The sequence below is a fragment of the Chiroxiphia lanceolata genome, chromosome 9 (assembly GCF_009829145.1).
Source record: "Chiroxiphia lanceolata isolate bChiLan1 chromosome 9, bChiLan1.pri, whole genome shotgun sequence".
Taxonomy (NCBI): domain Eukaryota; kingdom Metazoa; phylum Chordata; class Aves; order Passeriformes; family Pipridae; genus Chiroxiphia; species Chiroxiphia lanceolata.
In genome coordinates, this window is record NC_045645.1 from 16618151 (window position 1) to 16644366 (window position 26216).

Consider the following 26216-nt stretch of genomic DNA (forward strand, 5'->3'; position numbering starts at 1 on the left):
TAGTCTCTACTGTCATTAAAATTGAATTTTGTATATATGTATATTTGTATATATATTTTTAATACTGCCATTAAATATACTTTTATTTGCTCATTTTCAAGTAGTTTCTGGTTTCTAATTTATGAACAGATGTTCTTGGCATCAAGGGGATGTTAAGGATCTCCTACCTCTGTGCTGGATCCGTTCATCAGTTACCTTCCTGGACCTTACTTATCAGTTTTTCAAGGCTGGAAGACAGTACAAACAGACGGAGACTTCTAGTTTAATTGACCTAGGAAGAGGTTAATAGACGTGCTCTAGTGTCAGTATGGATTCTTTTAGGCCTGTCAGCAGATACAAAAAGTTTGATTCAGCTGCAGATTCTGGCAGCAGTGGATGCAATCACACAGCAATGTTTGGATCATTTCTTGGCAAGCTCCCAGAGGTGGGCTTTGGTGATGGCTTGTCAGCCATAAGGAATGTTCTGCATGGGCCTGTATTGTCATTTGGCTTCTCATCCTTCATATCCAACCTAGAGATAAAACCAAAAGAGAAGACAATGCAGCAGTTAGGCTCGCAGAGCATTAGAGGTTCTGCTTTGTTTGTCATATTCTGTTGATGCAATTTCTTCTGAAAATTATTGAGCTAGCATACTTAACTTTGCTTAATGTCAAACTGCTGCCCTGGCTTATTAGAGCCCTAAACAGAAAGTGTAAATTAGAACAACTGTTGGGAAAAAAAACCCCACACATCAAACCTCACCGCTGAAAACCACCAAAGCAGCTCTGCAACTTGATTCTGCACCCTTCTTTTAGACTGTATAATAGGAAACGTAAATTAGCAAAAGTGGTGGAACCTGTTTCTGCTTTTAACAATTTGTTAGCCTAAGCACAGCTTGTTATAATGTAAAGTCATATTAGAATGTTGCCTTGGAAACTTTGTCAACCTCAGGTTTGGTTGTTATCTACTAAGGGCTGCAGTTACAGATCCCTACCTGAAGTATGCAATAAACAAGAGTGTTTTAGTTCATATTCTAATAAACAGGAGACCTATGCAATAGCGTGTGCAGGGGAGCTACTCTTTAACAAGAGCAATGTTATTTTACCTTAAAAATTGATCAAAGTGGATAAAAGACAAAGAATGCTAATTCTTTTATTTGCAGACAGGCAACTGCATTGGTTTTGGTAAAATCCAACTACTTCAAATATCAGCAAAACATTATTCCACTAAATTTCCTACTCCTGCTCATTGCTGGTCAGTGGTTACAGCGCAGACCAGAGCCAAGATGCAAATTCAATTTGTGTTCAGTGCGATCCTCCTTCTTGTGTAATCAGGTAATAAGGCAAAGCTGCAAGCCAAGCTGTTCCCCCGTTATTACGGTGTGAGCGAGGCCGCTCCACGGCCTCTGGGCTATTTGACTGAACTCACAGCGGAGCTAATGAGGACAAGATCTTATTGGGGGCAGTAATTATTTCGCAATAACCACAAGCAAAAAAAGAAAATCTAAGGGCCGAAGACTGTTGCAGGGGACACGAACACCAGTAAAACACCCCGCCCCGACGGCGCCGGGTCCGGGGGCGGCACCGGTGACTCGCGGGCCCCGCCCCCCCTTCGAACCCGCCGCGCCGCTGTGGGCGGGCCCTTCCCCGGTGCCTGGCCAATGGTAGCACGTCTTTCCCCGCGCGGCGCCGCCATTGGCCAGAGCCGCGGCTTCCGCCGCGGGCCGGGATTGGCGGCGGCGCGCGCGCGGCGAAAGGGCGGCAGCAGCAAAACGCCGGCGCGGCGCGCGCCAGTGTCCGCGTGAGTGTCCGCCACCGCGCGAGCCCCTCCCGCTCCGCGCGACCCCTGCCCGCCCCCCCCCCTTCCCCCCGCGGCCCCGGCCATGACGGCCCCGGCCATGACGGCCCCGGGGCTGGCGCGGCCCCTCCGCCGGGACGGGGCCCGGCACGACCCGCCCTGACGCGGCCTCTCCGCCTGTGGGAGACCCGCTCCGCGCGTCCCCGCCCCTCCGCTGCCGGCCGGTCCCCGCGGAGGCCGTTCCCCTGCGGTGCTGAGCGGTGACCCTGCGGCCGCAGCTGAAGGGCCCGTCCCGTGTTCTCCCCGCTGCGGCCGCCCGTGAGTCCCGCGGCCGGTGGCGAACCCTGGGACGGGCACTCGGGCCGCGGCCTCGCCGTCAGGGGCTGTCCCCCAGAGCCGGTGACGAGCCCCGGGTGCTCCCCTTGGTCTGGCAGCGGTGACACCGCCGGTGCGAACTGAAGTGCTGGAGGCGGGACGGCTGTTGCCTGTTTTGGAACAGACGGATTTACTGTATCAATATCCGTATTAACTTGCGCTCTTTGTGCTGCCGGTGGGGCCCTGCTGTTACAGGTTTGGAACAGGCTCATCTGCCTGCTCAACACTTGCAGAGGGAGTGTCTGTCTCTAAGAGACTAGAAACCTCTCTAATCTCATTCCTGTAGTTTCCAAGTCCCACTCTCCAGCAAAGCTCTGTCAAAAAAGGAGGCTGTTGCTTGTCCCTGTTCTGTTACACATGGATGACAGACTAAAGGTAGCTCAAATTCTTTGGGGACAAAATGTATTTCCAGCTCATAGCTGAAAGAGATGAATCCTTTCATTGGGAGTTTTCCAGAATATGTTTCCCCTGTGTAGAAAAGTTCATCCAGAACTTTGAAGGTTTGATAAAGTAACAAGCAAGGAAGATTTTTGAATGGAACTAGTGTGGGGAACTGTCAGAGTTGGTGCTTCCAGGCTCACTTATCACCCGTTATTCTGCCCTGGGGCTCCCTGCCACTCTTTCACTCATGAAATAGAATTATCAGGGGTTTTTTGATTGTACAGTATTAACTGTAAATGTACTAATTTGCAGTTTTATGTAGTATTCCCAATATTTGGAAGAAGCACTTCAAAATAAGCCTATGTTATTTTTTCTTGTTATGGTGGGAGGACAACAAATAATTATGCCTTCTGTTGAGTTTATCTAGGAGGGAGAGAAATCTCTTGTATTGAGAAGATATTTTTTTCTCTTATAATTTCTTTCAGGTTTTCTGTCTTTCTACAGCTGTTGCAGTGTGCAATGCAGCTATTTCTGTGTGCATCAGTTCCTTGCCTTTCAAAGCAAACTTCAGGGAAAAGACAATGCTTTAATATGAATGAGGAAATGTGAAAGATGAAAGAAATCATATCTAAGCTTATCCTGCAGTTTTTCTTCCCTTCACCCCTCTTCCCTTTTACTAGAGATAGGGTGGGTTTACTGGTTTGGTATTTCTCTGGGATGATGGGTGACACTTTGTTGTTTTGGGTAACACAGAGGAACTCCTCAGACTCCCTGATTCTCATCTTAAGGACTGAGTGGAGGGCCAGGAAGTGTCTTACCAGATATGCTTGCTCCCCCAGGTGTCCAGAAGTGGCCCTCGAAGTCTTGGATTTTTTACTTGAGATTTGTTTTACGGTGGAGACGATGTTGGAGTCTCACTGTGATGAACAGCACCCTCATCAGGCTGAAGACTTCCACAGGAAGCTTGAGCAGAACAGCAAGCTTTCAGGTATGTGCTGAAATAGGAATTGTTAACATTATGTTTTGTTGCTGGCATGCTGCTTCATCACTTCAGGAAGTTTCAATATAGATTATAAGCCTGTCTGTATATGGTCCTGGTGTATAAAGAATTAATGAAATGAAAAGATTTGAGGTGGCTTTTAATTTTAAGTTTATTCCTGCTTTTTGTGTGTTACAATTTGTCACAATTTGCTAAACTTACTATTTATTTATTATAGAATATGTTATTATAAGAGGATACTAGAATTCAAAAAAGCTAGCCCTGGAGAATAAAACTCTCTGACCAAACAAGTACACAAACTCAGTACTTTGCCTTTTAACCTATAATTGCCGGCCTTATCCTTCAATATCTTTAGATGTGATTATGTGCATAAAAACACTCCTTCTTCTTTGTAGAAGCTGAACTAAGAACATGTTATGATAGTGGTTTTGCTGTTCATTTTTTGGTCTCTTTGTGTATTTACCAAATCTTCGTTCGCGAAGCCTAGCCATGATGATGATGTGTATTGACTTGAGTCTGGACTTTATGTACAATGCTTGCTCAGTAATCCCAGATGATCAGCCAGTTTATATATATAATGGCTACTGATTTTTCTAAAATGGATAGTCCTCTGTCAGTCTCCTGCACATCCATGTTCAGAATTACATCGAGTGATGCTGAATAGTGTTTGTCTTGCTTGGCAAATACAGAAATTACTTTAAAATCTGCTCACAGAAAATGTTGGATGTTACTATTATTATACACTGATGGTGCAATGACTGTATGTTCTCTATACCCAACTGGGTATTTGGGCCCTGAGAAGAGACTAGGTGATGTTTATACTGCTATCTATCAACAAGGACAGTCACTGACTTTTTCTAGCACTTCTCAGGATCTTTCACACAGGCAGCTGTGTTGATTTCCTAAATGCTTCCAGTGCCTTGGGTAGGCACTGCAGCTTGTCACCTCACTGGAAGTGCTCTGACAGTGCTGAACTCTGTTCAGGGTGGAATCTGAATTCAATGTCAGACAAAATGGAGTATTTGGCAGATTCTATAGAAGTTGTTGAGGGAGCTTTCCATGATTCTTAGTATATACCTTAGGACTGTTAGACTGGTGGCACAGAACAACCCAAAAACTGTCATTAATTCGTTATTTATTTTTAGAATGAAAAATGTACACTTATTTTTCTATTTGATTGACTTTTCAAATGCCAGTTTGTGCTTAGTTCTATATAATAAAATATTCCTTACCCCTGCTTCAGAGAAATTAGTCACAGCCTCTACATACTTGATAGCTTCAAAAGAGTGAATTCTTATGCAGGGTATAGAAAACACTTAAAATACAAGAATTTGTAAACTGAATGGAAGACTACGTGATTTTTTTAAAATAATACAGTATAGCATCCTTGTCGTGCCATCTAGTGATTGCAGCACAAAGTGCAGCAACTTAAATGCAGACCAAACATGGGGTTTGATGTTTGCTATTTTAAGGAAGTGTGAAAGATTGCATTATTGATCTTAAAAGTATATAAAAAATAATTCCTCTTCTGCATTTTTGATATGGATCTGATGGATATGCACCTGTGCTTGCAGAAACAACTATTACAGTTTTGTCCTGAAATTGATATTGCAAATCTCATGTAAACATTTGGCAATGAGCTGTAGATGTTGTACTAATCAGAAGGCTTTTGCCCTCTCAGGACCTCCTAGGTATCAAATGAATAAAAAATAATTTTTTAAATGCTGCAGCATATAAGGGAGTGGGATGAATAACGATTTCAAGTATGCAGATGGTAATGTCAGCAGGGATAAGATACCTTTGTGCTGTTTTTTCCTCTGTATATGTGAATTCATAGTCCTGTGAACTGAAGTGTAATTTGTGATCTCAAATATACATCAGATATTGAATCAAGTAATAAAGTTCCTAACTTATTTTCCCCGTTCTTTCCACCACAGGAATAAAAAAAGATATTGAAAAACTTTATGAAGCGGTGCCACAGCTTGTAAATGTGTTCAAAATTAAGGAAAAAATTGGAGAAGGTAAATGTTTCATTTTAGCTTGCTTAGACTTAGATTTCTTTTGGCATTTCTAATTTAAAAAGTATAAATCTAAGATCCCAATATATGCAGTTTAATCCAAATTCCTTTTTGACTTACTACTTGGTCTCTGTAGGAATTCTAATAGCTGAGCACATAGATGTGTTAATTAGGAACATTTTCAAGCTATTTTCTTGAAAATCTGGTATATTAAAACCTTTTAAAACAACACTGCAATTTTGACAATTAAAAATTTTTGAGGTATATTCAAGTAAATAAGTCTTAACATTCTTTTTCTCCTTTACATGAGAAGTCTATTTATTTTACCTCTTGGGAGCATACAATGCTTTCAAAAATACCACTTGCAGTTTGCAGCATTATGAGAAAACAAGCTTCAACTTAGGATTCCCTCTGGAGTCACTTTCATTTTAGCAGTTCTTACCACCAAAAATAATGTCTTAAGTCGCTTGGTAACTGTTGTTGCTGTAATGAATTGTATTGAAGGCATGGGTCTCTAGATTTTTATTTTTTTAATGAGTGTAAAAATATTTCAGAGTTTTTGCTGGCCTTTTTATGTACGTGTTTACTCAGACTCTTGAACTAGCATGATGCAGACACAATACTTAAAGTGTAATTAAAAGTAATTTGTATTCTTTATTCATATGGAAGAACACTTCAACTTGTGTATTCAGATATCTCAGTTCTGAATTAACCTCCTAAGAGGTATAGTAGGATATCCTTAAAATAAATGGATGGGTAAGTTTATTGTGAAGCCTGAAAAATCCCTTTCTCAAATGAATCTGTCACATTCTTTGTGCTAATGCTCTGGGAAAACAAACAATAGGACTCACACATCAGTGAGAAGCCTTACTTTATAGATAAGGTACAGAATTAAGAAAAAATGTAGCAATTTCAGAAGTGCTTTGAATAGCAAAGGCAGTGCCTTCCACATTAGCATTATATAGTCCTCTTACATTGTAGAGAGAGGAGTTGGATGTCAGATGAAAGTAAGCTACCTGAACAAGAAAGCAATCAAAGATAGGAATTTACATTCAAAGAGCTCTGTGTCCCAGGCAAGTTAGACAGTGTTATATTTGCATTTTTACTGACATAAAAAACTTGTATACAAGATCACGGAATTCAGTAGTAGAAAAAAGGAACTGGATTTTTCTCTTTTAGGATCTGCTTTTGATGTAGTATCAAGTACACTGCAGGATTGTGAACAGTTACATCACTTCTGTAAAAAGCTGCATTGACCTAATTAAAAATGTTGAAGACAGTGTTTTTCTTCCTTGTTTACAGGTACTTTTAGTTCTGTTTACTTGGCCACAGCACAACTACAAACTGGATTAGAGGAAAAAATGGCTCTGAAACACTTGATTCCAACCAGCCACCCTCTGCGAATTGCTGCTGAACTTCAGTGCCTCACAGTAGCAGGGTACATAAACAAAAAAATTATGATTGTCATGACTAAACTGCTGAACATTGGCTCACTGTTCTGTATTTATTTATTTTAAATTTTGGCACTTCTCTTGCTTCTTTTTAACCACAGACATGAAAATTCTTTTTATCGAGAGCAAATAACAAATGGAGTGTCTTACCTGTAGCGGATGCCCTTTTCTGCTAATCTCAGTTTGCAGAGGGTGCTCTGTTTTCCATCTGAGAAATTCCATGATGTATCTCTGTGATAACAAAAATTCCAGTTCTGAAATGCTTGGAAAAAAGAATCTCTTAATTAGAAAATGTGGGTTTAGGAATGAATACTTGTTGCCAGAATGCGCTGAATAACACCTTCTTAAAGTAGTTGGATCGTGAAGGTTAGGTCCTATACTTAATTATAGCAGTAACTACAAAAAACCACGGCCCCACAAATAATCTCTGGTGCCCTCATTGCAAATTGCAGAACTCAAATGGAACATAGCAATGTGCTCATTGCTGTCAGCACAACTACTGATTGCTGATAAGACTGCTGTCAAGATATAAGTTAGCATTATAAAAGAAAACCTGACTGAATTTTTTAAGAAATAAAGGAAAATAAACATTCATCTTCTGGGCTTTATTCAGTAACATTACTTTTCTTCTAGGGGACAAGATAATGTTATGGGAGTTAAATATTGCTTTAGGAAAAATGATCATGTGGTTATTGTTATGCCATACCTGGAACATGAATCCTTCTTGGTGAGTCTATTTTAATGTGTAGTAAAACATTTAATTAAGAGCAGTTGCATAATTATTCTGTAATTATTCTACGATTCTATGAATTACAGTATCCAAATAATCTTTCAGGACATTCTGAATTCTCTTTCCTTCGAAGAAGTGAGGGATACATGTTTAATCTGTTCAAAGCGTTGAGGCGCATTCATCACTTTGGTATTGTTCACCGTGACGTCAAGCCAGTAACTTCCTCTACAACAGGCAGCTAAAAAAGTAAGTCTGGTCATACTGTGATCTCATCTGGGGATGTGTGCCTTGGCAGAACAGAGTCTATTAGGCTTTTAGGCTTCTTTCCTTCCAGCTGCATAACACGTGCTTAAGTAATAAAGCTAAAAAAGATGGGTTTTTTAATTTGTAATACTTTCTTTCAGTGCTTAGGGATTTAAGGAGGGAAGGATTTTTTTTAACTTAAGATAATATCTACTTCACAGAGTGACAAGTACCTGAAAAAATGAATATTTTACTACTGAGTAAAAGTATTACATTTACAAATAGGAACAAGAAGACTTACGTCAGTATTTTTTTTAAAGAGAAAGCTAATTGTAAGTTTGTGGTGCATAGAATGATACTTGTACATTTTTAACAGTGAATAGAGTAAAACCAATACAGGTAAGATAGCTGGATTTGGGCTGTTTTCACCTTGCACTGAATTAATGTTCATAACTAGTAGGGTTGGCTTTTTGCCTGCAAGTTACATATTTAAAGACTGTAAAAACTGAGGTACTGCCTTTTGTGAAGAGCTGAAATGGACAGAATGCATCAGTGCCAGCAGTCCTAGAGCTGTATTTGTGAGTACCATGCTTTGTACAGTTGGGGACACTGATGTGCTGGAGCGTCTCCAAAGCAAAGCTGGTGAAGGGTCTTGAGCACAAGTCTGATGAGGAGCAGCTGAGGGGAGCTGGAGGTGTTTGGCCTGGAGAAAATGAGGCTCAGGGGAGACCTTATCACTCTCTACAACTACCTGAAAGGAGGTTCTATCAGGGTGCACATCAGTCTCTTTTCCCAAGTAACAAGGGATAAGACGACAGGAAACGGCTCAAGTTTCACCAGGGAAGGTTACACTGGATGTTAGGAGAGATTTCTTCATCAAAAGGTTTATGAAACGTTGGAATGGGCTGCCCAGCGAAGTGGTTGAGTCACTATCCCTGAGGGATTTAAAGACCTGTAGATGTAGTGCTTAGGGACATGGCTTTGTGGGACTTGGCAGTTAGACTCAATTTTTAGAGGTCTTTTCCAGCCTAAATGTTTCTATGATTCTGAGTAGTGACAGTTTGTAGGGAAGATTTGATTGCATTTTGCCAAACCTGAAGCTTAAAAGTTCGAGAAATACTGTTTTCTTTTTTTTTCTTTTAAATCTGTCAAAATGATTTGTACTGTCACTTTGTGACAGCATTTGTCACATTCCAGCATTTGTTTGAGCCTTAATCTCTGCTTTGTGTGTGGAGGCCATGGAGTTGAGTTTGAGTCCCAGGGACTGGTGGATTGTGTCTGTGTTGGTTGAAGCAAAAAATAATTCTTTTAAAGACAGATCTGAAGTGTGAACTAATGTAGTCTTACCTGTTTGAAGACTCCAATTTCAGTAGTACTTGCCAGAAGTCTGTCAAAAATTTCAGCATTGTTAGTCTTGTCTGTCTTCACTTCTACATTTGTCCTCTGCCCGTGGGAATCCTGCAAGAGTGAAGTTACTTGTACTTGACTGTTGGTTGAAGGTTTGGAGCTGTAGGATTAAAACCCCAGAAATCAGTTGCTGGGAATATTTTTTTAACACCATGGAAGAAAGTTTGCACTTGAGAAGATTTGGGGACAACAAAGCAATGAAGTAAGAGTGGTATAGGGTAAAAAACATTGAGGGGATAGGTTAAGATGGAACAATAGGAGGCGAATGAAGAAAACAGGACTGTGATGCTGGCAACAGTACAGATAAGCAACATATTGAACAAAATGTGAAAGAAAGATAAGTAAGCAAGTAATGAATAGTAAATTGAAATGATGGATAGATACTTTGTGGCTCCTGATTCTAAATTTGTGTCTTTCAGGTATGCCTTGGTAGATTTTGGCTTGGCACAAGGAACCCCTGATACGAAAATTGAACTTCTGAAAACTGCCCACTCTGAAGACCAACAGGAAAGTTGCTCGCAAAATAATCCCATTGTAGCCTTGGGAAATGGGGTTTCTGTCAGTGACACAGCACCTAAACAGATAGCTCAACAGTCAGCCTCAGAAGCAGCTGACAGAAAGTCCAGCTCACTTTCAAAAGCACAGATTAAACAAGGAAGAGGAGGAAAGGTTCTCAGTCTCTTTCATTAATATTGTTGTATATGTTTAATGTGTTCCTTCATCCAACAGGGGGAGATGCAATACTTGCACAGAAGCCATGTGTGCACATCTTGCAGGGCCCCAGAGGGATGCACAGAGGCTACTCCTATGTAACTGTATTGGCTTCATCATTATCTGTTAAATATAATACCGTGCCAAAGGCTGTGTGAAACCCTAGCACGGGTTACTATTTAGACAGCCTTAAATCCTTTTTTAAGAAACGTGTACAGTGAAACTCCTCCCCAAGCCAATAATTATTCACCTGTATTTAGTTATTGCATAACAAATGCAGTACAGACTACACTCAGATTGTCTTGGGGCACTTCTGAGGTGTGATTCGTTTTGTAAGCATGTTTGCTGTTCTGTCTAGACCATGTTTTCTTCATCCACAGTAAACTGATGCCTGAAAATGACTTACATGCAGCTGTTCATGTTTTATGTCACTTCACACTTTTTTTTTTTTGAACTGTCAGTATCCAGCTGACTGTGTGTTAGATCGGATCCTTATTGTCCTTTTTGTTGGTATTGCAGGAGGACTCTGTGCACCATTCTGTCCAGCGCTCTGTCTTTGGAGAGAGGAATTTCAATGTCTACAGTTCCACATACCAGGAGAATTCAAGTACAAAAGTAAAAGTATGACTCATCAGTAGGATCAATCTGTTACATATTTGGAAAATTATAGAACTGATGGTTCTTTAAGACTGGACACCTCTCCAGGATAATGTGGAACTAAAAATTTTTGAGCAGATTATTAAGTGTGCCTTTGCTCAAAGGCTTAAGGATTTTTTCATTTCTGTTTCAGTCCCTTTGGAAACCCTTGAACAACTAGTTATGTAGCTGTCTCCCTAGCTGATCTTGTTTGGATGCTAAATTAATCTTTTTTCCTGTACCTGTGTCTGTGGAACTGATCACAGAATCATAGAATATGCTGAGTTGGAAAGGACCTATCAGGATCATTGAGTCCAACTCCTTGTCCTGCACGGGACACCCTGAGAAACACACCACATGTCTTGAGAGCATTGTCCAAACACCTCTTGAACTCAGGCTTGATGCCATGACCACTTCCCTGGGGAGCCTGTTCCAGTGCTCAACCTCCCTCTACTTATCTTGTGCAACTTTTTTCTTCTTTTGCATATGAAGCTGAGGATAAAACTTGTAACTGTTTTTTTGTCATTTGTCTAATATGACAAGGGAGAAACCCAACTAAATTAGAGGGTTTTGTCAACAGTGAGTATTTTATTGTAGAATTAGGGTGAATGCCTGAGTGTTGCTGTGGCTTTTCATATTCTTTACTTCTTATTCTGATATTGAGCCAAAAAAATTCTTGAAACATTATACTAACTTGAAAAATACTTGGCTTGCAGCTTCAGAATATCTAATATATATATTGGGTTTTAGTAAACACGGAAAAATGTCTTCTGAAGGGGAAGGGGAGGAAATCAGAATATTTAGAAAGCCCCAGTGTCTGTTTTATAGATGTTGTGATACTGTTCAAAAAGATTTGGTGTCTTCTGTCCTAAAATTGCAGCTTCTTGCTCACGAGCATTGGTTCAGTCTTAATATTTTAAATATGTCACTTTCTCTAAAATATCTACATTGCAGCTCATAAAACAAGCAAAGGTGATAGATGTTTCATCTAGGAAGTTAGTAACAAAGAAGAAGATTATTTTTACCAAAACTGTGAGCAATGGGGCAGCCAGGAAAGCTGCCGGTCCCTTAAACCTGCCCTGTGACTGTTACGCAACGGACAGAGTTTGCAGTGTTTGCCTTCAAGGTAATTTGCTTTGGTAATGTTGTAAAATTTGTAAAATTGTCCACTCTGATGTCAAACAAAGTCAGAAACTTAGATTTACTAGACAGTTCATTTAGTAGGTGAAAGATAGGATTTGATCTCTTAAACTCTTAAAACTGAGTACTCTTTTTAAACAAGAGTGGTTCATGGAATTTGTGGGATAATTGGTTCACTGCTATCTGCACAACTAAGATCCTCTGTTAATGATTTTTTGTTGTATTTAATTATTCACGTACACATCTTGTAGACAATCGCTTGAGTTAATTACAGTGCTTAGAAAAGACAATACATCAATCTGTCATTAGTAGTTATCTTACAGGCCTAAATCATGCCAACAGTTGGGATTCTGGAAATGGTGAAATGTAGAATAAAAAGCAAACATGACTGTTTTATATTAATTTAAAAAACTAATAGAATCACAGAATGGTTTGAGTTGGAAGGGACTTTAAAGATCATCCAGTTCCAAGCCCTTGCCATGGGCAGGGACACTTTTCACTAGACCAGGCTGCTCAAAGCCCCGTCCAGTCTGGCCTTGAACACTTCTAGGCAGGGGCATCCACAGCTTTTCTGGGCAACCTGTGCCAGTGTCTCCTGTTAGAGAATCTTAGTAGCTCAGTTCAACTCCGTCCCTCTGCAGTTAGTTTTGATTATGATATACTATTGCCTTTTATCCCCACATTATTTTTTAAATAATGATAATTTCGCAGCTTTTAGTTAAGGACAAGTAAATTCTTGTCAACACTCAGAAAGAGCTAACCTTAGTTTGCTCTGGACTAATACAGAGCCAGAGCATATACATTCAAGAATCTCTTGCATTTTTTGCCTTTGGTGAATTAGTTTCAACTTCAAAGTTTCCTATGAAAACAAGACTTTAACAAAAATTATGCTGCTCTTGGATGAAACTGGAAAAGGTCATTGTGAATTAAATATGCAGTAAGTATTTCTCTGGTACTATCTTATGCTAGATAATACAATAAAAATATAATAGATAATATAATAAGGCTATGGCCTTGTGCAACATAATGTCATGCTAGATAAGATGCTTCAAAGTTCTATAAAACTTGAATAAAGTAGGGTTAGGCTGTTACACATCTTACATAATATATTCTAAAAATAATATTAAGCATTATTAGAACTTATTTATCAACATTTGTATTCTGAATATGTTTACTTCTTATTACAAGGCCTCAACAAGTTGCTCCCAGGGCAGGAACACCTGGATTCAGAGCACCAGAAGTGTTAACAAAGTGCCCCACTCAGACCACAGGTACTGCACAACAGACCAAAACAAATACCTTTTCTCACCTTTTGATCCTTCTAATTTATGCATATTTTGTTGTTTTTTTTTTATTGGAGAATTTTTTAACATGTGAAATTAATTTCTTCATCCCTTCTAACCCTTATCAAGCATTTCCTGATTTTAATTAAAAGTTTATTATTAGGAAGAAGAACAAGGCATGAATATTTTTCTTGTGTTTGAAACTCGAATATATCTTTATTCATTTGAGGGTTAGGGCCACATGCAGGAGTGGAATATAATATATTTTTAAAAAAGCCCATAATTTTTATCAAGTTTTTTGGCTTATTTATTCAAGAAAGATCTTGAATAAATCTTGAGGAAAGGACATACTGTAGACTTTTCTAGACAGATTGTCACATACTTTACTGTCATAGCAGGCATAATTAATGGTAGAATTGCAAATGGGTTCTAGAAAGCATCATTTATTGATTTTTATCAGAATTTTTTCTTTTCACTAGTGCTTTAAATAGCTAGTCTGTAAAATAGCATAATCTTACTAAAATTTTAATTTCTCAGTGTTAAAGTCTAGTTAACAAGATTCAGTAGTTTGGGTAAATATCATGACACAGCAGAGGGATGGTTAATGCATTAGGTGTTGCAAGCAACATGGAAGAGGTTGTGCCTACCTAAGGATGGAGAGCCAATACAAGCAAACTTACCCATTACACTTTTGGTGTATGACTAGGAGTTTTGACTCATGAAAAAATACAAATGTCCTCAAAAGCTGGATTTAAAATAACAGGGTTTAGCCACTTTTTTTCTGAATACTTTTTGAGAAAGTTGACAATTTTCAGTAGTTAAAGTGTGTATACACACTCAAAATAGACTTAACAATACATTTGATCAGTTTATGCCTAGATAGTTTACTGTTATTTGAAACAATGTCTGTGCTGTGGGTATGACTGGGATTTCAGAGATATGGCAGCTCATTTGGAGCTTTTGTGCCTGTGCTGTAACAGTCAGCTTTATAGGCTACAAGCCATCCAGAAATCTAGGACAAGTTTAGACAATCCCTGAACCTGTCTAGACAGAATTTAGGCAGAAAGAAGACATACTTGGGAAATCTTGGACACATGCTGGTGTTAAACATGCTTTCAGACAGTTTTCTGTTCTCTAGGGTAATGGAGAGCAGGATTACAGAAAATAGGGGTAAATCTGGAAACTCTTGCATGTGGCACCGACATCCCTGAAAGGTCTGAGTGGTGCTGAGCTCCTGTAGTATGTCAACAAAGGCCTTAATTAGAACTGGGTAGACAAATACTAATATTTATGATATTATGTTTTATTTGAACTAACAAATATTCTTGTCCGCTTCCATCTGGGACTGCTGGAGTCACCTCCTTGTATTCCTGCCAATCTAATGTCTAGTTTTGGTCTCTGTGCTGAGACCAACTTCCCAGGTAGATCCAGCTGACTCCATCCAGAGCTACCACCGCGCATCGGACCCAGGTTCACAGTGCAGGGAATACAACCTAAACTCTCAAGCTGATGCTACACAAGTCCATTACCCTTTCACTTGGTTTGTCCTGCTCTCCTTTCCTCACTAGTTAGATAGCACTAGACAAAAGCATAGGAAAGAACCATGATTTTGATGTCATTCTACAGGATCTTGGAGTCTGTCAATGATCACAGGTCTACCAGAATTGTAGGGCCGGGATTTGTTAGCCATTCAGATTTATAATGCCTATTAATTTCAGCAAGAGTTACATAATTAAACCTTTTCAAAGGTCTTGACCTTGATTGCTCCAGCTTACTCAAACACATCCTCAGGGCGATGCACAAACCCTCAAACAGATCATCTTTTCAACAGTGATACAGTAATATTAAAACTTTTTTACAGGAACTATGCAGAAGGTAGAAAACTTTTCTGCTGTGAATTGTTCCAAATGATTAACTCGGATTTTTATTTTTTAATAAAAGATGCAAAATCTGGCTTTGCAACTAAGTCAACCTAACACTTTTTTTAAAAATGGAAGTTCTGTGCTGAGTGTTTCTAATTAAAACATCCAAATTAATGACTGCCTCTTTTGCTACTTATTTTTTTGAAGAGGAGTAGGATGACTATGTCTTTATTTCCCAACTGTTAATTTTTCTCTTCAAAGTTAGAGAATCCTTCAAACTCTCTCCTTCACTAAACCTTGCCATCTCTCAAAATATGCACCTTAGTGAGCCAAAGAAATTATGGCAGACAGGTATTCTTGTAATTTTCAGTACTAAAGTTTCCATCAGGCTTTGGCATCTATCCCCAGAGTACTCTCTGTACTCTTCATAACAGGGTGAAAGTGATGAGTAAGTTCTACCTATTAGATTTAAACTGCCTATATTGTCAAATGATTTCATATTAGAGAACAACAAGTTCATAGTAAGATAAATTTCTTAGTGCTGCCTACAGCCTCATTCCCCAAAAAATTCAGATTCACATTCATCTGTGAATTGTTTTTTATTTATGACCTTTATATAAGATTTTCTTCGTATGGAGTAAAGTTCAAGAAGTATCAAAACTAGGCATTTCATTTGACCCATCTCATCTCCCTGGGTAAAACAACTTTATACATTGCTTTGTTACATTTTAAGTTTATCAAGAAAACACACTCTCTGCATGAAAGTAGGAAATTATTCTTCATTCTAATTATAGTAATTTCCACTCTTTGCTAAAGTAATTATCTACGTGACTAAGTTAAGAAGTACTTCAGAACATAACTTTTGCTGATAGGAACTTTTCAGATCATAATTTCTTTTAAAAGAAGGTTGTGATTTTGTTTGTGATGAAGTTGGGAGTTTAGTTATTACTAAATTTGTTTTCCTTTGCAGCAATTGACATGTGGTCTGCAGGAATCATATTCCTTTCTCTGCTCAGTGGACGATATCCATTTTTCAAAGCAAGTGATGATTTAACTGCTTTGGCACAAATCATGACAGTCCGTGGATCCAGAGAAACCATTCAGGCTGCTAGAACTTTTGGTATGCAAACCTTAATTATGGGGAAAAGGGGAAAAATGTTATTCAATGCTGTGACTTACGATCTGATTTTTTTTTGTTTGTGTATATAAATATATTTTTAGGTTTTAGAGTAATTTTGGAAGTAAATGACACTTTTTGCATGTAAAAACTAAAAGTACTAGTCTATATTTACAGACTTCTAAGATGTTTTTGTACTTTCTGTCTTTTACAATGTGTATATGGGGTGCTTCATGCCACAGTTTTTCCAACCTGTCTACTGCCTTTCACTGAGTCAGGGCTACTTGAGGTGAAATATGCCAACTAAATATTTTCTATTGGCATTTGGTTAGAATTCTTGAGACAGTATTTCTATTCCTGCAAAATTTGTCCTGGAGGCTTAAGTCAATATGACTTAATATTTAGATGATGTAAACCTTGCTTTCTCCCCACGCCCCAAGAAGAACTGGTAACAACAAAAAACCAAAACCCAACAGCTGGCCTGTTTAAAAAACAGAAAATCACCTCCGCAAAACACACAACAAACCAAAATAACCATTCCCCTGATTGCTTGCAGGCCAAATGCTGCAGCACTTGCTACCTGTACGTGTAACTAACAGTATCAGTGTTCATTCTCCAGACAAAGGTGTAAAAATCAGAGTATCTAATTTTCAGTCCTGTTAAAATGACAGTGAAATGCAGAAAGGTGGTGTATGGGGTGGCTGACAACCTGTCACTACGTAATTTCTCTGAAACAAACTTGAAAGTTACAGCTGCATAGAAAGTATAATAAAACGTGGCTTACCTGTACAATTTTTTCCTCCAGGTAAATCAGTTGTGTGTACCCAGGTTGTCCCAACTCAAAACCTACGAACCCTCTGTGAAAAGCTGAGAGGAACAAACAGTGGCTGTAAGAGATCTCAGGGAGAAGTGCCCAATGGGTCTGAAAATGATTCAGCTTTGCCATTTGCAGTAGACAAACCGTGTGCTCCTGAGGCACTTGGGAAACAAATTCAACAACGAAAAAGCTTTCAGGAAGGTGATAGTGCTTTGGAAATTAAGGCAACTGACATGAAAGGATGGGATCAGGTTCCTGATGAAGCATATGACTTACTTGATAAGCTACTAGATTTAAACCCTGCAACAAGAGTAACTGCAAAGGAGGCTTTGTTGCATCCTTTTTTTAAAGACATAAGACTCTGAGAAGATCCCATATTCTGTTATTCCTTTCATGTGTTTTATGTGGAAATGAGATACTGAGGCAGTTTTACCTTGTTGCCCTCAACATTTACACTCATTGAAATAACATCACACTGTGCTCTGAACTACTGAAATTTTGTCTTGTACAGTTAGACTGCAAATGTCAGTTTAAGAAATACGTGCAGATGTAAAAGTTACATAAACATCACTAACATGGTCTTATCCTTAGACACTTATGAGGGCTTATTGCTGTGCATACCTGTTCTCTGAAAAAGTTACCTTTGATCAAAAACAACAAAGAAAAAGAGTTTCATAAGCTCTATCCTTAATTCTCGAGATATTCCCTTAAAATTTACAAATTTGCCTTAAGGTATGACTGAAATAAGAAAGTGCTTGAGAGACTTTTTTCCATACTTGCATATTTCTGCTTTGTTCCTGTTTAGTACATGGGGGACTGAAAATGGAACAAAGTGTGTTCGTTTTATTCAGACTATTTTCAGAGAACAGTATTTGGAAGTGTTGCTAGAGGAGAGGCCAGGTGCTGGAGGTTATATCATCAAAAGAAAAGCATAACTTTTAAAACTACATTTTTTTTTTGTGTCTGGCCTTTCCTACTTAGGCAGTAATAATAATGCAGTACTCGTTTTGCATAGCCCATATTCCTTAGTGCCACGGGTATCTGTCAGTATTCAATAGGTGCTGCCTTCAGAATGTCTCGTGTGACAGGCATAGGTCTGATTTCTGTTATGGAAACTGATTTTTAAAAAAATATCTGTTCAATAAATGATTTGGTTTTATAACTTCAGAAGCTTGTCTAGAGATGCTGTACAAAAATTAGCCAGGTAAGGTTTTCTGCGGGATGCTTCTGTTTGGGGAAAATCATGCACACTTGTTTCCTGCATGAATTCCTCAGTCTAGAAGACACTTTTCAAATAGCTCTAGTCTGTATGACTGTTATAGTGGAAGTATCTTAATTGTCAAGGAAGTCTTACCACAGACTTAGGAGCTGCCTATTGTCCGGTCCTAAGTAGGAAAATCCACCATAATAACCCTGTACATTCAGTGTGTGAAGTAAGCTACATTATGTTCAGCAGACGTTTTTCTAAACCCCTTGATAATTCTGGGGACTGAAATGTAGTACAGTGTTTTTCCGTGTACATTTCTTGAAATGCTAATGGAGTTGTTGCTACAGGCCATTCTGAGAAAAGATTGCTGCTTTGATACCTGTTGCATAACTGGTATGAACTGGTGGTTATAACAGTGCAAAGGTCCTGACCAGGGCTGGGGCTGAAGAGACACTATTTCAATATATTCAAAATCTTGAGCACATAGAAAGTGATGGTAATGTTGCTCTGTTCCTGGCATCAGCTGTTAGGGAAAAATATTTGCAGATGTCAGAATATTGATTGCAGAAAATCTTGAAACCCATAAGACCCTGGGGCCCAGGTCTTAGTAATTTTTGCTGTTTATATAATTTCAACACAGCACGTCACTGAGAAATTATTTATCTAAAGGAACTGTGGCCAAATTTGGCAAACAGTGCTGTCTGCCAGTGTCTGCAGATGTATTGTTTCCTCCTACGTTCACTCGTGCTGTCTATGGTCTTATGAGACCACTAGCTGACAGCAAGCGAAAATATGTCAACTATCTGTTGTGAACTTCCTAAGCAACTCCAGCTCTTTAGGCTTTCCTGCTAACAGCCTTAAGCAGCTCCTTGCAACAGGCACTACAACAATTAACCACTGCATAAATTTAATAGCCAAAAAGGCATTTTTGCTGCCAAAACAGCATTACTAATGATGTTTTTACCAAAACATTAAGGGTAAATAAAATTTGTAAGGAACAATTCTAAGCTCAGTGTATTCCATAATGAGCTGGAAGAACACATTGGTATTACTTCTTCCAGATAGCTATTTAAAACATGGAGAATTTTTTTTCCAGGGGAGGGATAAAGGAAAAGTGTGTTTGAACAAGCATATGCTTATGAAGTACTTTTTCTAGTACTTTACAAAAGAAGAAAGCCAGAAGTAAAATGTTAAATATAATGGGCTCTCACCAGAGGAAAAAACAAAAAGAGGAAAAAATGAAGGAAAACAGCAAGAAAACGCTAAAACACTAGAGGTGAGCAGTGGTTGCCACTGAGTTTTCTGCTTCTCTCACCTGTAGTTCTGAGAATCTCATAATCTTGTAGGTAAAAGCCAAGTACTAAGATTCCTTTAAAGTTCAGTTGCATGATTTGAGATGTTTCTAAACTGAATGTGAATCTCCTACTAGGAGAGCTACAATTAGAAAAAGATCTGCACAGAAATTATGTTGCTACAGTAAATGTACAGGAGTTGAGAGGCCACAGCTGGGTTACTGTTGAGTTTTGGACACCATGCTATGACAAGGATATTAACAAATTGGACAGAAATCAAAAACGGCAGCAAAAATCAGCATGGACTTGGAAAGATGAGGAGAAACTGATACCTAGAATTCTGAGAACAGAGTGCTGGGAGCAAATATAAATACATCTGTGTATTTAGCATAGGGGAAGCTAGCTTATTCTCAACACTAAGCTAGACTCTGTGAGGAAATTGAGGCATTTGTGAGTTTGTTATTTTCATCCTAGTTGAAAAGGATAGTAAATACATATTTAGAAAAAGAGCATAATAGAACAACAGCATTTTAAAGGAAATTAATACTTAATGGCTTAATGAATTCCTATTCTATAATGAAACAATGCAGCTCAAGTGTACACTTATAGCAAGGACAGTTCTCTGACACATTACTGAACAGTGTTCTTACTGCACTATAGTTGTAAATGGCTTTTTGGTTGGGTTGGGTTTTTTTTATGTTTTGTTTTTTTAGAGCTCATAGTAAATTATTCTACTAAGGTAGCCACAGCATGTTCACTTCAGATTTCTCTTATATGTTTTCCAGAAAACAGAACATGTCCCAGGCCAGTGACAGTACATATATGGTTCATACCCCTCTCTGCTGCTGTATTGCTTGCTGGCCAGTTCAAGGGGTAGTAAATATTTAAATTGGCAGCCTGCACACAGTGGGTGGAAATTGGATAGTCCCTTTGATCATACGCTTACAAAGGCCAGCATATAGAGTTTTGTTACCCTAGTAACCAAAAATTTCTAGTACTGCTGAAGTAAGGGTCCAGTAAATCGGATATTTTGCATCAGGAAGGTACAGCATAACCCAGATAACCAAAGGTTTTTAAATTTGCCTCTTATATGGTTAAATCTGCCTCTCCCTGACTCAACCCTTTTTACTTTCATGTCCATTGACTTTGCAAGAATATTATCCCTATACAATGCTTTATTGTATCATGTTAAAAACTAACCACTATAAGCATTCCTGAGTATCCCCAGAGTATTGTTTATTCCATTTATGGAAAGACTTACATCTTCCTGTGGGTATATGGCAGAGAAGAGAATGGTTTTGTTACATGTTATTTGTGCTCTTGCATAAAGTTCTTGCATAGTTTTCAGAGGAGTCAGATTTTAATCCAAACCCTAATTAAACCTTTGATTCAAAAATACTAGTGCTAAGAAATGTTTTGCCTAGGGTATTTTTTCAATCCGTGTCTTCTATATGGCATAAACAAACTACTTGTAACAAATAATGCATAATTAACTTCACTTCTTAATGGAAGAGATAGGGACGTAGCCTAACAATGGACATTTTAAAGGAAAATTAACATTTTATATGATTGATTTAATGAATGCCATAGGTCATGTGTAGAAGCAGGCAGGCCATTGATAAAACCTCTCTTGTACTTTCCATTCCTGTTTCCTCTCATCACCCCCCCCCCCCAAAAAATCCTACCAGAGGATTAGATGCCTGCACTCTCTCTCGCTGCTTTTGTCTTTAATGATTCTTTTGCTGCTTTGAATGTTACTGTGCGTTATGTGAAAAACACCAATTATTTCCAAGTGTCCTGGGGTTCCTCTCTCAAGTCCTGCTTCTGTTCTACTGTCTGTTTACTTGTTTCAAAGATTTCAATTTCCTTATCAGAAACCTCTCACTTGGACTTGGCAGTGTAGGTAAGAAATTCCAGAGTTCTCTGTAGCATTTCATTTTTCTTGTCCATAGTCTTGTCTTATCTGATCTGGGAATACCAATTTCAAATGAAAGAGAAAGCCTAACTTCTGCTGAAATTTCTACTCTGTGAGTACACACCTGTCTGGAGGAAAGTGCTGAAGTGAGACCGTAACATGGATCTCTGAGGACACAAAATGCTACTGCCAGCTTTTTTTCTTGCTTCTATAAACAAAGCCACATCTTTTTCCTTTGCCAGATTTGTATTGAGCTATAAAATTTGTTTCAAAGTTGCTTTCAAAACTCCCCAGGAAGTTATTCTGCCTTCTGTTTGCCAGCCCACTCTCATAGGCTGCCTTAGCTACTTGTGGGGCTCCTTCCATATCCCAAAAGTGAGGGACTTATGATAGCTGACTGACTGCAGGGGAGTACAGGACACATAGAACCATAGAATACGCTGAGCTGGAAGGCACCCATTACAATCATCAAGGCCAGCTCCTGGCCTTGCCCACGGCACCCCAAGAATCACACCATGTACCTGAGAGTGTTGTGCAAATGTTTCTTGAACTCAGACATACTGAGGATCTTTTTGTTCTTTCAGTACTTTTAATGGATTGAACTATGGTAGTTTGCCATGGACAATTCACCAGGACACACAGTTGTCCCCCACACATCTTACAGCCGAGCAGTTACTGCCTGCTGGGATCCTTCACATGTGCAATCTGCCATATGTTTCCCATTGCAGGTCTGCGTGCAACTAGCTCTGTAACTCTGTAACTTGAGTCACATTCATTACAGTTGGTTTGTGAAAAAACAGTGTTTAGTTTGAGTTTAGAGATATTTACCCCAGTTGTCTTTGTATAAATCACAGTATTCTGAAATAGTTTCTTACAGGCAGCCATACTGAGAGGGGAGAAAGGTCTGAGTTACCTCTTGATTGCTATTCTTTTGGTTTGCTAAAAATCAATGATTTTATTAATTTGATGCATTATGACTTACATATGGTAAATCTTCTAACAGCCAGCAAAACAAGGACTGCAAATTCCCTGGTAAATCACCTTGGACATGGATGCAAATATACTGGACCAATGGTGGCCCAGAACTGCATTCCCTGGCCTTTTTTCAGAGCCTGTGAATGGAGACTTAATCTAAGGCTTTTCCTTGAAACATTTCCATAGGGATTCATCACCTACAAATTTTATACAGCACATAAAACTGATTAATCAAAGCCTAATGTTTTCAGCCCTTTTGGAACCTAATGAATATGGTAGGACATTACTGTGCCACTTCAGATAATTGCTGTTGGACCACCCAGCTCCTGCCCTCACACCACCTTTAGGACTACATACTGATCCTTGGAGATGAGACCCTAATCTGGACATGCTTCACTCTGCCTATGGCCTGCCAGTAAAATTTGAGACAAAAATTTATAATTACCAAACCAGTTGTTTTTCAAGTGCTGATGGACCATAATCACGGTTTGTGAGATGCTGTTGTTTTGTTCTGTCATGTACTAATTATTCAGGAGAAGCCATACCATCATGCTTACAACTCACTGGTTTTAACCCTGTAATATTTGTATATCAGGGGCATGAAATGCTGAGACATGCCACACATTTAACTTGTAACTACAACATCTATATGTCAGTTCTAAGTGCCTCAGTACATGCTAAGCTTTGGCATGCAAACGTGAAAATTAGGTTTACCACAGAATTTTCAAATATTAATGTCACTCATCCCCTATTGCTGATATAAGTCTAAGTGAAATGCTAATTTGCAACATTCAAAGAAGACTCAGAATATCCAGGAGAGAAATTCAGTACTGTAATTCAGCCAAGTGCATGTTGCCTGGGTTAGTCCCAGCAGGTCTATTTTGTATCTTCCAGTGCAACAAACTCCTTGTAAATTTAATGGAAATTATGAGAAAGGCTTAAATAGGAGGTCAAAAGAAAAATTCAGGTAGCACAAGAAATACACCTGCCATCCTTACAGACGCTGGGAGAGGAGTGCTTACCCCTGAGAGCGCAGCTCTTAGCAGCATTGTCTTGTGATGGCTTTGTGGCCTCAATTGGGTGTGCACATGTGTTTCAAAAGTTGCTGTTTGGTGCCAAGGCTGGGGTGAGTCAGCTCTAAATGGTTTTCGTTCCCTTAGCTTTATGCACCTGGATGACAGGCATCCCATGCCCATCACTTTGTGGAAATCTAAGGAAGGGATGAAGTAAAGTAGGGATGTAGTGCTAAGCTACCTCTGCTAGTTTAAGTGTTTGGGGCAGGGGCAACTCAGTCCCAAAACCACTGCAGCTGGCAGAACTTAGAAAGCATCCCATATGACTGAGCAAGGGAGCTGTGGATGCAGGGGAGGAACTCTGCTGGTAGCAGGCTCTCGAGGTGGTGGTTATCAGGAGGGCAGCCCTTCAGAGCACCCTTCAGCCCAGCAGAAGACCTCATTCTTCAGCAGCTAACACTGGGTAACAGTGAACAGGGGAACATCAGAGTGGTGACTTGTTACTGTTGGGATTCCACAGGGCTCTATCTTGGGCCCTGTACTCTTCAACACCTTCATAAATGACTTGGAGGCAGGACTGGAAGGAATACTAAGCATGTTTGCGGGTAACACAAAACTCAGAGAAGCTGTTGAGTCCCTGAAAGGAGTCAAAGGTCTCTCCGCAGAGAGACCTCAACAAATTAGAGGACTGGGCAATCATCAACCATATGAAGTTCAGCAAGGGAAAGTGCCAGATTCTGCACCTGGGATGGGCAACCCTGGATGTTCATATTGGCTTGGGAATAAGATGCGTGGAAGGAATCTGGGATCCTGGTCTATGGCAAGATGAATGTGAGTCAGCAATGCCCTGGCAGCCAGGAGGGCAACCGTGTCCTGGGGGGCTTCAGGCAAAGCATCACCAGCTGAGCAGGGGAGGGGGATTGTCCCGCTCTGCTCTTCTCTGGGCGGCCTCATCTTGAGTCCTGTGGTGCAGTTTCGGTTATTACAAAGAGATTCTTCACTCAGAGGCTGGTTGGGCACTGGAACAGCTCTCCAGGGAAGTGGTTCACAGCGACCAAGCCTGACAGAGTTCAAGAAGTGTTTGGACAATACTGATGGGTGCATGGTGTGACTCTCAGGGGTGGTCCTGTGCAGAGTTAAGAGTTGGACCTGATGATCTGTGTGATCCCTTCCAGCTCAGCATATTCTATGATTCTGTGAAACAATCAGCTCCCCAGACCCAGCGAACATGGCAGCACCAGGTAGGGGTGTACCCTCCCAGCTGGGGCCATGCAGGGTTTAGGGCAGGAGCTGCAGGTGAGAAGGCAGCAGCAGGGGAGTGCCCTGGGGGTGTCCCCCTGTCCACCTTCCTTGTGGTCCCTCCTGCAGGAAGCAGCTGTCCACCTCCCTGATACCATCAGGACCTGCATACAAAACAAGCTGCAACCCTCCCTTTCTCTTCCCACTAATCTTCTCCAGTTTATAAAACTGACAAACAGAGAGTAATTGATGGTTTATAAAGATAGGCAGCTTATTTATCAGGAGGAATGGAGCTGGATATAGCAGCACAGGATTTTTGCCTATACAAAACAGATGAAGAACTGAAAGATGGATGCTACCAGATACCACAATAATTCCAATTCCCATCAACAAACTGTAACAAGTCATTAACATCCTCCTACTCGGAGGGAGATCTTCCTGTTGGTCCGTTAACAGAAACATACCATTTGGTGTCAAGCCTTAGTGTCCCTCAGTTCAGAATCACGTCTTTCTAACAGCAAGAAGCAAAAAGGTGTTTCCCCACTCACCCCTTTCTTTTGACTTCTACATTCTTCTTCCCTAAATAGGTTTATCAAATTTATAACATGTAATTAAGTATACCAGACCTGAACACAGAAGAGCTCTTTAAGAACTTTTCCAAGCTCGCTGGTGACCAAGAGTCAGAAGAGGCTCCGAGCTGAGTTATTTTGGGTGGGTCAAAGCAACATTTTCCACTGTCTGGGGGATCTGAGCTCAACTGAAAGGCTTCATCAGACTAAAGCTGTTTTTTCCAGTAGCTTTTCAGATACAACACGACAAGAATGCCATGGCAAGAATGTAATTTCTTCCAAGCATTTCAGCCACAGTTTTTCTCAAAAGATTCTCTTTGACCCTGTTGTCATTAGAGCTAGGACAACTGAGATTTTAATTCAGAACTTTATAGTAAGTGTATAGAATATATACACACAGACCACTCCAGCTAATAATCAGTATCAATACAGAAAAAGTCGGGACAGGCAAAAGCAGAGGAAAATAGATGAGAGAGAAATATACAGGGAGGAAGCAGCAACAAAAGAAATGGGAATGGAATTCAATCCAAAAGGAAGAATATTTGTTTTCAGAGCTTGGGATAGTAAAGGAACAAGCCCACTGCAAGTTTTCACAGCCAGAGTCCTTTAGATATTGCACAAATACTGGTCAGCCCACACACTGAAGTATCATTGAACACACCACACCAGCCGAGAGGGAAATCCAAACTCTAAGCATTTGGTAGGCTGGTTGTACGCTGGGGCAGGTGTGCACCTGGCAGCTGTGCAGTCCCCATCCCTTGATTCTCCAGGCTGGATACTTTCATGAACGAGCTACAGCTCTATTTTAGGCTGGCGCACCCAAGGTCCCCCCTCTGCAAAGTTAGAATATGGAGAGAAAGAAAAGGAAGGGAGAACCCTGGGGACTGCATGCCTATGTCTTGCCCCACCATGCAAAGGCAGGCTGAATCTAGGGAACAAACTCCATCCTGCTTAAAAAGTGCTTTCTAAGCATAATCTTGTGAAGTAAAGCTCTTGGAATAATGATTAAAAACAAACCCAGTCCCCTTAGCAGCTCATGTCAAAGAAGCTTAAGCACAC

At 39.8% G+C, this 26216-nt stretch overlaps 1 protein-coding gene and 1 long non-coding RNA gene across 2 annotated transcripts; one reads left to right on the top strand and one right to left on the bottom strand.

Moving 5' to 3' along the window:
* Window positions 1-261: 261 nt before the first annotated feature.
* Window positions 262-1594, bottom strand: LOC116790918. Its single transcript, XR_004358535.1, has 2 exons — window positions 1085-1594; window positions 262-511 (listed from the first exon to the last, which is right to left on the bottom strand). It is a non-coding gene; the product is annotated as an uncharacterized LOC116790918 (long non-coding RNA).
* Window positions 1595-1942: 348 nt separating this feature from the next.
* Window positions 1943-17315, top strand: CDC7 (cell division cycle 7; the record flags this gene model as incomplete). The annotated part of the gene is given in 14 exon segments (XM_032696702.1): window positions 1943-2094; window positions 3372-3520; window positions 5470-5553; window positions 6853-6988; window positions 7635-7728; window positions 7837-7870; window positions 7873-7944; window positions 7947-7977; window positions 9801-10050; window positions 10612-10713; window positions 11683-11848; window positions 13050-13139; window positions 15984-16133; window positions 16936-17315. Coding segments are annotated over 14 exon segments (1887 nt in total), but the record flags the coding sequence as incomplete, so codon positions are not given.
* Window positions 17316-26216: the final 8901 nt, after the last annotated feature.